The 13,611-nt window shown below is 45.1% G+C and overlaps 1 protein-coding gene across 41 annotated transcripts in view; it reads right to left on the bottom strand.

The window, feature by feature from the left end:
* Window positions 1-13,611, bottom strand: part of LOC110523110 (protein-methionine sulfoxide oxidase mical3a) — a 133,012-nt gene that overhangs the window by 7,959 nt on the left and 111,442 nt on the right. For 8 of the 41 annotated variants that reach the window (XM_090231528.1, XM_090231525.1, XM_090231539.1 and 5 more), the window contains 9 exons: window positions 13,101-13,256; window positions 10,280-10,354; window positions 9,972-10,171; window positions 7,820-9,869; window positions 7,506-7,600; window positions 3,531-3,581; window positions 2,279-2,386; window positions 1,698-1,791; window positions 660-713 (listed from right to left, as the gene is read on the bottom strand). In XM_090231528.1, the coding sequence (XP_090087654.1) occupies window positions 660-713; window positions 1,698-1,791; window positions 2,279-2,386; window positions 3,531-3,581; window positions 7,506-7,600; window positions 7,820-9,869; window positions 9,972-10,171; window positions 10,280-10,354; window positions 13,101-13,256 (2,883 nt within the window). Of the gene's footprint in view, window positions 1-659; window positions 714-1,697; window positions 1,792-2,278; window positions 2,387-3,530; window positions 3,582-7,220; window positions 7,380-7,505; window positions 7,601-7,819; window positions 9,870-9,971; window positions 10,172-10,279; window positions 10,355-12,558; window positions 12,622-13,100; window positions 13,257-13,611 lie in introns of all 41 variants that reach the window. The other 33 variants (XM_090231409.1, XM_090231423.1, XM_090231431.1 and 30 more) reach the window with 9 other exon arrangements.

Below are 13,611 nucleotides of genomic sequence, written 5' to 3'. Positions count from 1 at the left end.
GAGTTATTGTACACACACACACACACACACAGCCACCACTGGGCTACACCAATCTGCAACAACAGGGTCATGCATGTGATTGCATACACGTCACATTCACACACACACACTACAACATACACCCAAGTACTCACCACAAAACAAATGCAGTCAAGTACACATATTGGCTTGTACTACATGGTATTTTCCGTAATGACAGGATGGCTACATAGATTTGCTGTATGGCTGGGTACTGCCTCTGTGTACAAGTTATGAACAGTGTGTGTAGGAGGCAACACCAGCTCTGGAGAGTCATTGTGATATAACCCAAAGGGTCAGTGGGTTCAAATTTCTTGTAAATATCCCCACTTTTGATTATTGACCATACCGACAGATAAAACACAATGTTGCACGATATGGAAGCCCTTTGGGGCAAAATTCAACTCAATCTTGGCGCCGATGAACCCTTCTAGAAAGAGGACAACCACATCCAGTGTGAGCACACACAAATCTATGTTGAAACAGACATCCTCCTAATCGCATGCAGCTCAAGACGATGACCGACAGAAAATAAATGAGAGTACAAAGATCAAATGTTCAGAGATGGAAGACTGTTGCAGTGTCACCACTATTGGCATGTACAGTACGGGTCTTGTGTTAAACTACAGTGAGTCTAATACCTGATCGTCTTTTGTGTTGTTTTGGTATAGTACAATAAGTCCCTTTATACAATCCTTTAAAAGAGTAGACAATAGAGAGGTTAAAGTCAATTTGAGAGAAACAGTCAATTTGAGAGAAATTTGATGGGGGGAAAAAAGTTTTAGTAAAATAAGCACAATGACCAATCAAGATCGACTCCTACACCTCAAAGTTGTCATTCAATTGGTCTCATTCTTGGGGGTGTAGAACATCACCATAGCTATTTTATAAGCCAGCATTCACCAGCTTGTGTCGTATTCAGCAGACATCATGTAGATTACAAGTAATTAGAGATTATATTCAGACTAAAATGTATCCCTCGAAAAGTGACCGATTATGTTCTAGCTATGCTATACTCTACATGCATTGAAACCCTCCTAAAGCTGGGTTAGCATTGTATCATGTTCTACAGTAACCAATAATGACTTCTTCACCGAGCGAAAGTACAGATGTCTGTGATAGTCCCTTGTCTTGCACGGTTTGAATGCATCGCTTCAGAGTAACAGATACCGCAGACACTGCATATCCGAGAGTAGGATTTCTATACATGTAAGACATACTTTCATTCATTGCAAAACCTGGGTGACTGGGTTTGTGAAAAGCATAACTTTTAGAAGTCTAGTCTGCTGCTATCAAAACCACTTCAACGCATGTTTCGAGGAACATTGTTACACGGTCAACAAACCCTCAGTAACAGCGTTTGAGAGTGATTGAGTTGATTTAGAGGGCAAACAGTCAAATCTGTACTTGCATAACCAGAATGTATTTAGTATACAAACAGCGTATAGTAGCATATAACATATAGAATTGTAAAATAGAGATGAACATATTCATCAACATATTGTTGAAGAGCATCACCTCCGCCCAACTAGGACACGCGTGCATCAACAAACTGAATGAACATCTCCAAACTCTTTCCCCAATCCCAACATTTAAAATGCATGACCACACCCACGGGCGGGCCCTTGGGGTATGTAACTCAATCAGAATAAGAAGACATAAGAGTGACAGATATATACCTGCTTCCCCTCGCAGGGCTTTCTCCACGGCCACACCCCTCTCCTCCAGCTGTCTCTGTTTCTCCTCCACCTGCTCCAACTGCCTCTGGATGGTCTGAAGGAGGAAACAAACCATTCAGAACACACACACACACACACACGGTCTGGGAGAGTCTCTCATAGCCCACAGATCCAAAACATTTGAATGAACCGACACAGTTCCAATAGGCAAATTTTTTTTTTGTATGAGAAGAGTTTAAAGGTCGTGTCTGAAACCCTCTTAATACTTACCGTCTCAAAGTTGGATCTGTTTTTGTTCTTCTATAAATAGGCTTACTTTTTGTCTTATCAAATATTCATGAGCGGCAACACCGAGGATGCATAGCTAATTAGTATTGTCTTGATCTCTGCATGGGAGTTCTGGTTTGATGATCTTCAAAGACATCAAATTGGGGCTTGCTAAAATCATTCATAATTCACAGCGGTCTTGGTTCACCGGTTAAACACTCCTGTGCAGTGTGGACTCATACAGAAGTTACTTAATCCACCCACAAAGTCCCCCCCCCCCCCCCCGAACACAAAATATCCTATTGGCTGCTTACCTGGGCTCTGTGCAGTCTCTTCAGCTCCTCCTGCTTGGCCTGTCGCCGGGCAGCTTTCTGTACCCTACGTGTCAGCTTGGCATTGAGCTCCTCCTCTGTGTAGGTTTTCTGAAACAGCATTACAACCATGTCAGAGGCCTTTGACTGATGGCCCATCCAGCTCTGTGGGAACTAGGCCCTTCACAAGACAGGACAGTGGAACCGCTCTGTTCACAGAACATTCACAGATCATTTTCTACAGTGAAGAGTCCAGCGAGCGCTTACAGGGGTGACTGATATGGTCTAATGAAATCAACAATCTATGACATCGCAGGAAAACACCAGAGAATGATAGCTCTCCTCCTCCACAGTGGAATTAAATAGAAAACTGGTGTTTCTTTCTGGGAGGTGGCAATCACTTATACCAAAGTCTACCATTGAGAGTACGAGAAGAGCTCGCCAATTCTAGAAATGGCATAATTAGGACAGGGCTCAAAGGGTAAGACTAACTACAGGGATCTTATAGACGGGCAGCTACCACAATCTGCTCTAGTACAACCTGAAGTTCACAACACACAATCCAAACTGAACAGACAAAACTACAAATATATGATATTCCTTAGATTTCCTTATATCACTTCTCCAACTCGCAATATTTCCCCAGTCTACAAGCCTATAAATTATCAGAAATGCATGGAACATTTTCCATCACATTTTATGAGTTGGTCTATGTACGTTTAACAAGGTTCTTGTCCTCTTTCAGTTCTTACTTGTATGCAATAAACATTTGAATTTGGAGTGGGGAAAGAAAAGTATTAAAACAAATTAAACATTTAATCTTTTTTTTTAAAACTGGAGTGATCGAGGAAAATAGATAGTGGTATAGAAAAGGAGCAGACTGCAACAAGGAGAGGTAGCTAGAATCCAAGTGGATCTGACAGCAGCGCTGGAGAACAGTGGGTTAACATCAGACCAGTAGAGACAAAAGAGAAGGTGATCGACAAAAAGACCGGAGCAGACGGAGGAACAGCACGGGTAGGCATATTGAAAAGTTGTCATTCATTGTGACCCGAAGAATGAGGACTGCAGTAGTTTGGACCTCCAGCAGAGGGTGAGGGCGCTGTGGCATGCATCTGAAGAGTAATGGTTAGGTATGCGGTCACGGTGGCCACTGTGGCAAAATGGACGTAGATGGTTAGGGTAGTAGTGCAACGGTTGGCGCATGCGCTGGGGTAATATGACGTGGGCCAATGAACATGTGTGTACACACTACCTTGGTGGCGTACGCTCTCTTGAACGCCAATGCGTGAGGGACATAAACAGACTTGGGGAAAACAAAACAAACAGAAAAAAGAAAACAAACAAATGGAATGATTAAATGGGTACAATCAAACAGGCAATGTTAAAAGCCCCCCCCCCCCCTCCTCCCCCCATCAACACAAAGATGAGGGTGCAGTGATGAGTGGTGAATCTACATTTCTACCATGAATTATTCATCAAACATTGAACTCAAATCATTTGTATTTAAAATAGATACCCAAGTAGTCCAGAGACAACATGAAGAAAACATTGACGCAAAACAGCTGACTATATTCATGAGAAGACTTTGCTCAAAAATATACTGAACTAAAATATAAAAGCAACAACTTCAAAGATTTGAATTACAGTTCATATCAGGAAATCAGTCAATTGAAATAAATGAATTAAGCCCTAATCTATGGATTTTCACATAACTGGGAATACAGATTGGGGAGGGGGGGGTTTGGTATCTGGTGTGACCACCATTTTCCTCATGCAGCGTGACACATCTCCTTCCCATAGAGTTAATCAAGCTGTTGATTAAGGCCTGTGGAATGTTGTCCCACTCCTCTTCAAAAGCTGTGTCAAGTTGCTGGATATTGGCGGGAACTGAAATACACTGTCGTACACGCCGATCCAGAGCATCCTAAACATGCTCCATGGGTGACATGTCTGGTGAATACGCAAGCCACGGAGGAACGGACATTTGGTGATGGCAGCGGGTAAATGGCACGACAATGGACCTCAGGATCTCGTCACGGTATCTCTGTGCATTCAAATTGCCATCGATAAAATGCAATTGCAATTGTTGTCCGTAGCTTATGCCCACCCATACCATAACCCCACCACCACCATGGGGCACTCCGTTTACAACGTTGACATCAACTAACCGCTTGCCCACACGACACCATACATATGGTCTGCGATTGTGAGGCCGGTTGGACATACTGCCATAATGTCTAAAAAGACATTGAAGGCGGCTTATAGTAGAGAAGATAACATTACAATTATCTGGCAACAGCTTTGGTGGACAATCCTGCAGTTAGCATGCCAATTGCACGCTCCCTTAAAACTTGAGACATCTGTGGCATTGTGTTGTGTGACAAAACTGCACGTTTTAGAGTGGCCTTTTTTTGTCCCCAGCACCTGTGTAATGATCATGCTGTTTAAACAGCTTCTTGATACACCAAACCTGTCAGGTGGATGGATTATCTTGGCAAAAGAGAAATGCTCATTAACAGGGATGTAAAACAATTTGCGCACAGAATTTGACAGAAATAAGCCTTTTGTGGGTATGGAAAAATTCTAGGATCTTTTATTTCAGCTAATGAAAAATGGGAGCAACACTTTACATGTTGCGTTTATATTTTTGTTAAGTGTAGATGAATCTGCAATGCTACTAGCAGAGCAGTCTGAGACAAAAATAAGTGACAATTACATACAGTAGACTACCTATTTCAGTGAGAAGTAAAGGTACTATTTCACTCCACAGAACTGACATTAAACTACTCAACATCTCTAAAAAACGACAAACACTAAACAAACCACAGAACAACAAAACTAATTGAGACTATTCTGGATAAATGATCCCTGATGTTCCTCAATGAGCGTCACAGGGCCAGATCCCTTGTAGTGAAAAGATCCACTGTTAACGAACATGAAATGACATTTAGTTATTTTGTTGTTGTTGCTAAACACACGTTTTATGCTGTACTATCAGACATATTCAGTGTTGGAGCCATGACTGAAGTCATGCTTGCCATGCCCATTGAGGCTCTGATACACGTTCAGAGTCTGTTGAATTCATAACCGTGGGCAAGACATTAACGACGAGTTGTTTTGGAAAGTATTTAAAAAAGGTTAGCATGAGGAATGCCAGCCTCTGGCCCTGAGCTCCATCTATTCTAATGGATAAACCTCCACAGATACAGAGCAGCTGCAGCTGCGGAACTAAACACTTTGAATTTGCCAGACACTGCATATTTTGACTGTTCACTGATACACGTAAAACTAATTCAATTTAACTCCTGTCCTTGATCAGGATTTCACAAACTCGGTCGCGGTGTCCCCCCTGGCTGCCCGTTTGTGTCAACTCTACACAGTTCTGTGAGTGTCACTGGGTAGGCTGATACTCCATTACATGGGTGCAACATCCATAGGTTAGGCTGTACAGTGCATATACACAGAGTGTACAAAACATTAAGGATACCGTCCTTATATTGAGTTGCACCCCCCCTTTTGCCCTCAGAACAGCCTCAAATCGTCAGAGTATGGAATCTACAAGGCGACGAAAGCGTTCCACAGGGATGCTGGCCCATGTTGACTCCAATGCTTCCCACAGTTGTGGCACACATACACAATCAATCTCAATTGTCTCGAGACTTAAAAATCCTTCTTTAACTTGTCTCCTCCCCTTCATCTTCACTGATTTGAAGTGGATTTAGTGACATCAATAATCGATCATAGCGTTCACGTGGATTCACCTGGTCAGTCTATCATGGAAAGAGCAGGTGTTCTTAATGTTTTGTATACTCTGTGTACACGGTCAGTATGCCCCCAATGCAATTACAAAGTCTAATACTTCCACAGTGCGATTTCAACTGATTTATATGTCAAATTAACAAATTATTGTATTTTGTTGAACTTTCAAATGGCAGGCTTTTATTTTAAAGGCGAATCGCAAATTCCACTATTGTGGCTAATCCTTATTGCGGCTAGCTTCACACAGGCAGAGTTGTAACTGACAAGTAACATGTAAGTCTATGTTGTTTTTTGTTTGAATGGTTTACGTGTTCGCTATGAGGGGGAAATGATAAGACAAGCGGAACTACGTAGCTAATAACTGTTGTAACGGGGACAGTATTGTAGCAACGCACCTTTGGAGGGAAGGCAATCCCACGCTGTGTTAGCTAAGTTTTCATGTCATCAGGTGTAGTTCGTAAAGGTTGCAGTGTGTATGTTAGGATGGTAACGTTATAATAATTAAGGATGAAGTGTGAATTCATGCCAGGAATAATAAGGGTGAAGTTTGATTTCCTCCCTTCTGTAATAAGCAGCTAATTAGTTATTTTTCCTTTATTCGTGTGTTTAATCTGATACTGTTATAGCGCCGGCTAAACTGTTAATGTATGTCAGCACTTCAGAGTTATACCAAGCTAATAAGTCACTCGTAAGATGAGAAGGTTGTAAGAGTGTGCTTAACTGTATTTTCATTTACTTTATAGTTCTCACGGAAGGTGATAATTCTGACTAAAACTACAGAATAAAGCCGCCAGTTAAAATCAAGGAACGGTTGTGCTCGTGTTTACTGGAGAGAGCTACAAGAGTTGTTGACCATTTTCATCAACATTGGAGTCATATTGGCTTTGATATGATGGTATGGAGATTTTCATTTAACATTGAACTTCAACCAATCCCTACTATTAATACCAATAGTAATACTATTAATACTAATAGTTTGTTACTTTGCTTGCAGACAGAATAAAATGGCAAAAAATGGAATGGAAAATATTTTTATAATACTGTTTTAGGTTGAGTTAGGGTGTCTGGGATTCTAACCAGAAAATAACCAAAAAATGAATAGTAATTTACATTCAACATTTGAATTGTTATGCTTGTTTGAAATTCAAAAGCATTCATCCCACTGTAGCACCAAGTGTAGTACCTCCTCTTCCTCTTTTTCTATGATTCGATCAAGGTCCAGACCTCTTTCTCTTTCTTTTCCCCTCTCCCTTATTTTTTGCCTTTTTCTCTCCCCTGCTTTTTCCTCCTTTGTCGTTTCCTTCTGAATGCCTGACACTAGGTCAAAGATGTCCGTATGCCGCTTGGAATATAAAGGATTTAAAACAGCATATGAAAACACACAAAAATGACCACAGTTGGGGTGAGGTTTTCCAGTGTGAACCGGTGATGGATGAAAATAAAACTCTGAGTGACAAGCATGACTCACGTCTGTCCTAGACTTCTGAGAAGACCTCTCCAGCACATCATCACATGACAGATCCGAGTCCTCAGAGAAGCTCAGGTTTCTGCGCGACTTCAAATCTGGAATGGAAAAAACAAAGACAGCATAACTACCTGTTATTTCTCTCTGGACTTGATGTGACCATAACTAAAATAACTAGCCAGGAACATATAACCAAACACCGACATCAAGACTAAATGCCTTGCTCTAAGCAAGTGGTACATGGTAAACTACAGGCCATGGTATACCATGGTAAACTATAGACTCCATGACATCCTGTGTTTCTCTGTCAGTCTCACCTGACGACCTGCCGAGAGGCGACAATCGCTTCTTCCCGGAGTCGTTGGTGTTGGAGCTGGATGGCGTGCTGGGACATGACTTGTCGTCCTTATTCTTCTTCTTGTCTTTCTTGTACCCCGAGAACACAGCCTTCCACAGGGACTTGTGTTTGGGCGGCGACGGCGTCTCGTCTGTGCCGTGCTTGACCGAGAGCTGGCTTTCATTCTTGGCTTTCTTCTCCTTCTTGTTCTTGCGCGGTGAGAAAAGCGAGCCGCGCTTCTTGCTCTTGCCCCCCGAGGCGGAGCCGTCGGAGGAGACGGTCGAGCTGTCCAGACTCTTGTTACCCTGACTGCTAAAGAAACGCTCTGATAGAGTCTCAGCCTTCTTCGACTCAAGAGATTTCACTGCATACGTCTTTGGAGAACCGGATGACTTCTTAGTACTTTTCCCGGAAGTCTCTGATGAGGCCACGTTCCACACCACTTTAGCCGTGGCGGCGGCGCCCTTGGCAGTGTCCGTCTCTTTCATCTTGTTGAGCTGCTTGGCCATGGCTTCCTTCAGAGCTTGGCTCTTGATGGACTTCTCTCTGGCTCTCATCCGTTCCTCTGCTATTTCCTTGGCCTCCGGGGAGAACTGCTGGGCCTTCTGGCTCTTCGAGGCCTGCTGGTTCACAGGGAAAATGGGCTTTCCGTTTTCCATGGCCAGGGCCAGGTGCAGGGGACGCTTCTCCCTCTCCCTGTTGGGCTTGCTGCTGGGCGGAGTGTAGAACCTGTCCATGGTTGTGTCCGGCGTCCGCTCGTCGTACGTGTCCTCCACATCGTCCGCAAACGGGATCTCCGCCACACACTCCACGAATGACTTCCTCACCTCCTCCCGACGTGGTTTGCTGCTCTTCTCCCGTCTCATGACCACCAACGGAGTGACCGGAGCTGTGACCGGCGAGGTGACTGGCGAGGTGACCGGTGTAGTCCTGGGGGCAGGCTTGGGCGCAGATACTGGCATAGACACAGGGCTGAGTTGGGTCCTTGGTGCAGGCACAGGGCTGTTGGTCTTGGTGAGTGCGGCCTTGGCTGGCTTCTTGGCTGGCTCAGGTGTAGTGGGGCCATCGATCCCATTGTCCCAGGACACCTGGTGCTTCTGCTGCTGCCTGAGAGTAGCTGGCTCCTCGTTGGGCGGGGGCGGCGGGGGGCTGGATGGTGGGGTGAGCATGGTGGAGTCAGAAGTGTGGTAGCTGTCACTGGCCGCCTGGCTGGTCTGGTTGGTGGCCATGCTGCCGTTGAGGCCTAGGCCGGAGCTGCTGCTGAGGTCCCTCCGTTCTGAGCCAATGCTCTTGGGCTCCGCAGGGGAGATGACCTGGCCCTCCACTGTAATGTTCAGCCTGCGAATGACCGAGCGACCGGTGAAGGGAGAAGGGGAAGGCCTAAGCTCCTCTGAGAGATCCTCTGAGGTATAGGACTTGGTCGAGGGGGAGTCCGGAGTGGGCACCTTACCCACAGTAACATGACCCTTCTCTGGGGCTTTGCTGCTGCTGCTACGGTCCAGTGGGGTGAGACCCAGGCTCTTCCTAATCTCGGCACTCTTCAGCCAGAACTCCTCGATGATGTCCGTCTTCTTCACCAGGGTTTCGTCTGTGAGGTCCAGAGATTTTTGAGGCTCGGGGGTAGTCCTGTCAGAGGAGGCTGGTTTGGCCAGCGGAGTGGAGGTGATGGCAGGGACAGGCTGAGTTCTGACAGGGGAGTCAGAGGTGAGGGGTGAGGAGGGCTCGTGGCAGGGCAGCGGCTGGGCACAGATGGGAGACAGCGGGTTCCCTGTCGGGGGGCAGGAGCAGGGTGGAGAGTTGACAGGGGATTTTGGGGTGACCGTCTCAGGCAGTGGGATAGGCTGGGAGCGAATAGGGGATTGAACAGGGGAGTGAATGGGGGACAGGGCAGGGGTAGCGTATTGGGGGCTCTTGGTATTGGGAGTCTGAACTGTCCTCTGGGGTATTGTGACGTTCTCCAATGCCAAGGGATCTGGGAAAAAGCGCATTCCGGGTGATTTGACCAGGTAGGGAGGAGACGTGTGAGACATCTGGAAGACAAGCAGAGGAAGAGGAGCATTTAGCCTTTGACGAAGTCATTAAATGCTAAGAACTAATGGCTAACAAGTAGATGAGAGGGAAACATTTCTTACCTGTAAATCAGGCTGTGGAGTCGATGGTTTGACTGGCGAGAGCACAACTTCCGCAACTAACTTCACTGGACTGACACTAGGTTGTTCAATGCTATAGGTGATCCCCTGACTCTGCGACTTCTTGTCCTCTTCAGGAAGCGCATCACTGAGCTCTGACTGGTGCAGACGAGCCTCCGCCTCCGCGTCAGAGGGAATGTCCTCTGTAATAATATAGACAAGATCAGTGTTCTTAATAAGCCTTCTGTGACGCCTCAATAAAGTATTAGATACGAAGTAGTAGAGATTTGCTGAATAAGTTGGTTCAATACCCTGGTCCATCTCGGTGCCTGGCTCAAAATCATGGCTGCCCACTTCTGCTTCCGGGTCATCATCCTCACAGGGCTCTGAGGGCACAGGAGAAATACAGTTAAACAGGGTTATAAACTGAGCTTTCAGTTAGGTTCAAGCAGTCTAATGGGTCGTTCCATGTCATTTCAGAAAGTCACGACACCCACGATCACAGATTGTTCTGAAAAAGTTTCTGTAGTTAGAAACAGATAAGATAAGCATTCCTACAACATGATTTCGTTTAAATATCATTTGATCTCTGAGAAATTAAGCTATTGATTGCATCCAAATTGTCCATTTTAATTTATAGTTCATATAATATTCAATAAATATAGTACACAACATCCAATTTCAGTGGGTGGTTTTCAAATTATTTATTTTTTTGATTACCCATGTCTTACACATTGGTAGAAAAAAAGTTTGGTCCAAATAGGATGTTGGGTAGTATATTTATTGAATATTATTTGAATCCTATACATTTAAAATGGCCAATTTGGTTGCAATACAATTAGCTTAATTTCTTAGAGATCAAATTATATTTCAACAACTTGAGAGGGTGGGTGTCAAAGTCCTCTTTCTTGTTGCTTTTTAAAGGAACCCTAATCTGAACCCTCTCCATGTCTGACCTCTGAGTAAAAAGATAAGAAACAAAGTGTTATTAAACAAATACTTAAGAAAATGCCTTTGGGTAAATGTGAAGCGTGAAGAACAGGAATGAGATAAAAGCAAACGAAAGGGGATTATTGAAAACTATGCTATAACAACTGCTACAGACTAGGCTAAGGAAAGGTACACTTCTGGGACAAACTTTAAAAAGAGATTTGTGGAAAGATATTAACAGACACGTCATTATAACATGTAGACATAGTTGCACATAAACACTAAAACAAAAATAGGAGCATATATCATGGCATGATTAGTGGTATGAGACATGCACTGATCCATTTCTGCAAAACGCAAAGCATGACGCTTGCATCAAGCAATTGCACAACCAAAACGGGTTAATGGCATCACATGTCAGTGGACAAGCAAAAGTATCCCTCCTCCAAAGCGTCCTTGTGAGCTCGATACACTACAGGTGTAGGCGAGAGAGTTACTAGTTTGTATGTTTTTTTGTGTCAAGAACGAATCCCCTCCAAAAAGCTTCAAATGGGAGTCACCCGACCTCAGAAACATGCAACTGTTAATATCAGAGGAAAACAACTATTCCAGAGAAATGACTGCGCTATAATTGTCAACTCCACCCTCATTCATTCCCCACCTAGTGACACCACTGTGCAGGCAGAGGCAACCTACCATAGACTTGCAACAGCTCTGGTGAGTGTGACGTGTAGCCTACAGGAGAAACTCTTTATAATGTGTTATCAGCACAGCTTAAAGAGAGCTTTACCCTGGCTGGCCTGGCACACTGTGAATGATCTGACTCTCAACCCCTAACACATCCTGACCACCGACAGACAGGCTTTAACACGACCTATACCCATCCCCAGGCAGAATAATAGTTTTTTTAAAACTTTTATCTCTTTTTCTCCCCAATTGGTAGTTACAGTAGCTGCAAGTCCCGTACGGACTCGGGAGAGGCGAAGGTCGAGAGCCATGTGTCCTCCGAAACACAACCCAACCAAGCCGCACTGCTTCTTGACACAATGCCCGCTTAACCCGGAAGCCAGCCGCACCAATGTGTCGGAAGAAACACCGTACACCTGGCGACCGTGTCAGCGTGCATTGCGCCCGGCCCGCCACAGGAGTTGCTAATGCGCGATGGGACAATCCCTGCCAGCCAAACCCTCCCCTAACCCGGACGACGCTGGGCCAATTGTGTGCCAACCCATGGGTCTCCCGCAGCGACGCCTCTTGCACTGAGATGCAGTGTCTTAGACCACAGCGCCACTCGGGAGTTCATTCTCTTACATTCTTGATGGTGCTTGCCGCTATAGATATGTGTCAAGTCTAGAACACCTTATGCAACTCGTCTCCACTTCTACTCCTATTTGCTGTAGGTACTGTATAGTCCGATGCACAGGGAAGCGGGGTTGGGTGGTGAGTGAAGTGGTAAAGGTAGTGCAAGTGTTGGCTTCACCCCAAGAGAGATACACTCTCCTGCGTGGCATCATTCCGGCATGCATGCTTGTGAGTGTGGGTCTGTGTGAGTGTGTGCTGCCATGCTCTAAGGAAGGCCGGTATACAGTAGCATAGAGTTACGCGCTAAAGTATATAGGGATCATCATATAGAATGATCACATATATCGCTCTGCACTACCTCCGGACACCGACTCCAACCAGACTCGCACAGCCTCATGACGAGTGGATGTGTGGGCGGGGGCTACATTCAAAACAAACATTGGGATAGGAAATGAATGTAAAACAACAGACACTTGGGAAAGAAACAACAGAACAAAACAAAGCCAAACTAGACAGTATAAAAAAAATGAGAAAAATAAATGAACGAAGCCGGGGTGTGATTGTTGACCTTTGACCTGACCCAGTGACACCGGTGTCTTTGTCCACCAAGTCACAACCCCATACCCCCGCAATAACAATTAGACACAACATAAAAGGCTGGACAAAAATTAGACACAGAAAATAAAGCAGGTCAATCAAAACAAATCACAGACGATTATAGACAATATGTTTGTTAATGTTGGGGTTAACAGGGTGGCTCCCCCTGGCTCAGACACACAGAAGTAGCCGGTCTGATGAGAAACACTGGTCTCTTCCCTCAACCTGGAGACCCACAGCCAAGAAGCCACGGGGCCAGGTCTGGTAGTGTACCCAGGGATCAGCTCCTCTGGGCTGGGTTACCTGTGGAGGGGGACTGGGTGAGCGTGGTGGATGGCTGGGAGGCCGAGGCAGGAGGCTCCTCCTTGTCCCCCTCTGACAGTGCGGAGACTCGTCTGAGATTCTTAATGCCCGTCGGATCCACAGGCTGCAGCACCTGCTGGATCTGCAGGTTTCTGGCTGTATGGAGGTGTAGGGGTTGGGTCATATACATGTGATGGTGGTGTGTGTGGATTTGAGTTGCAGAAGGGTGAGAGAGAGTAGAGGAGAGACAGTCGTTGAGGAAGAAGGGTGGGAATACAAAGGGAAAGGAGAACAGACAGGACAGAATGGGAAAAGGAGAGAGAAGGCAGAGAGGTGATTAAAGACCAGTAGGAGACAGTAGAGTTGTATATGATATACCACAACCAGGAAGGTGGACGCTGCATGCACTAGCATCCTGGAACAAGAGTAGCAGCTTAACAGTAAAAGTATTACATTAGGAACAAGACTTTAACAATGTTTATCATCACACCACTCTCTATCATGCTAAAAC

This window comes from Oncorhynchus mykiss, chromosome 1, assembly GCF_057628025.1.
Source record: "Oncorhynchus mykiss isolate SJ-2025 chromosome 1, ASM5762802v1, whole genome shotgun sequence".
Taxonomy (NCBI): domain Eukaryota; kingdom Metazoa; phylum Chordata; class Actinopteri; order Salmoniformes; family Salmonidae; genus Oncorhynchus; species Oncorhynchus mykiss.
The sequence above is the reverse complement of the archived record's forward strand: the minus strand, read 5'-3'. Positions and strand labels throughout refer to the sequence as shown.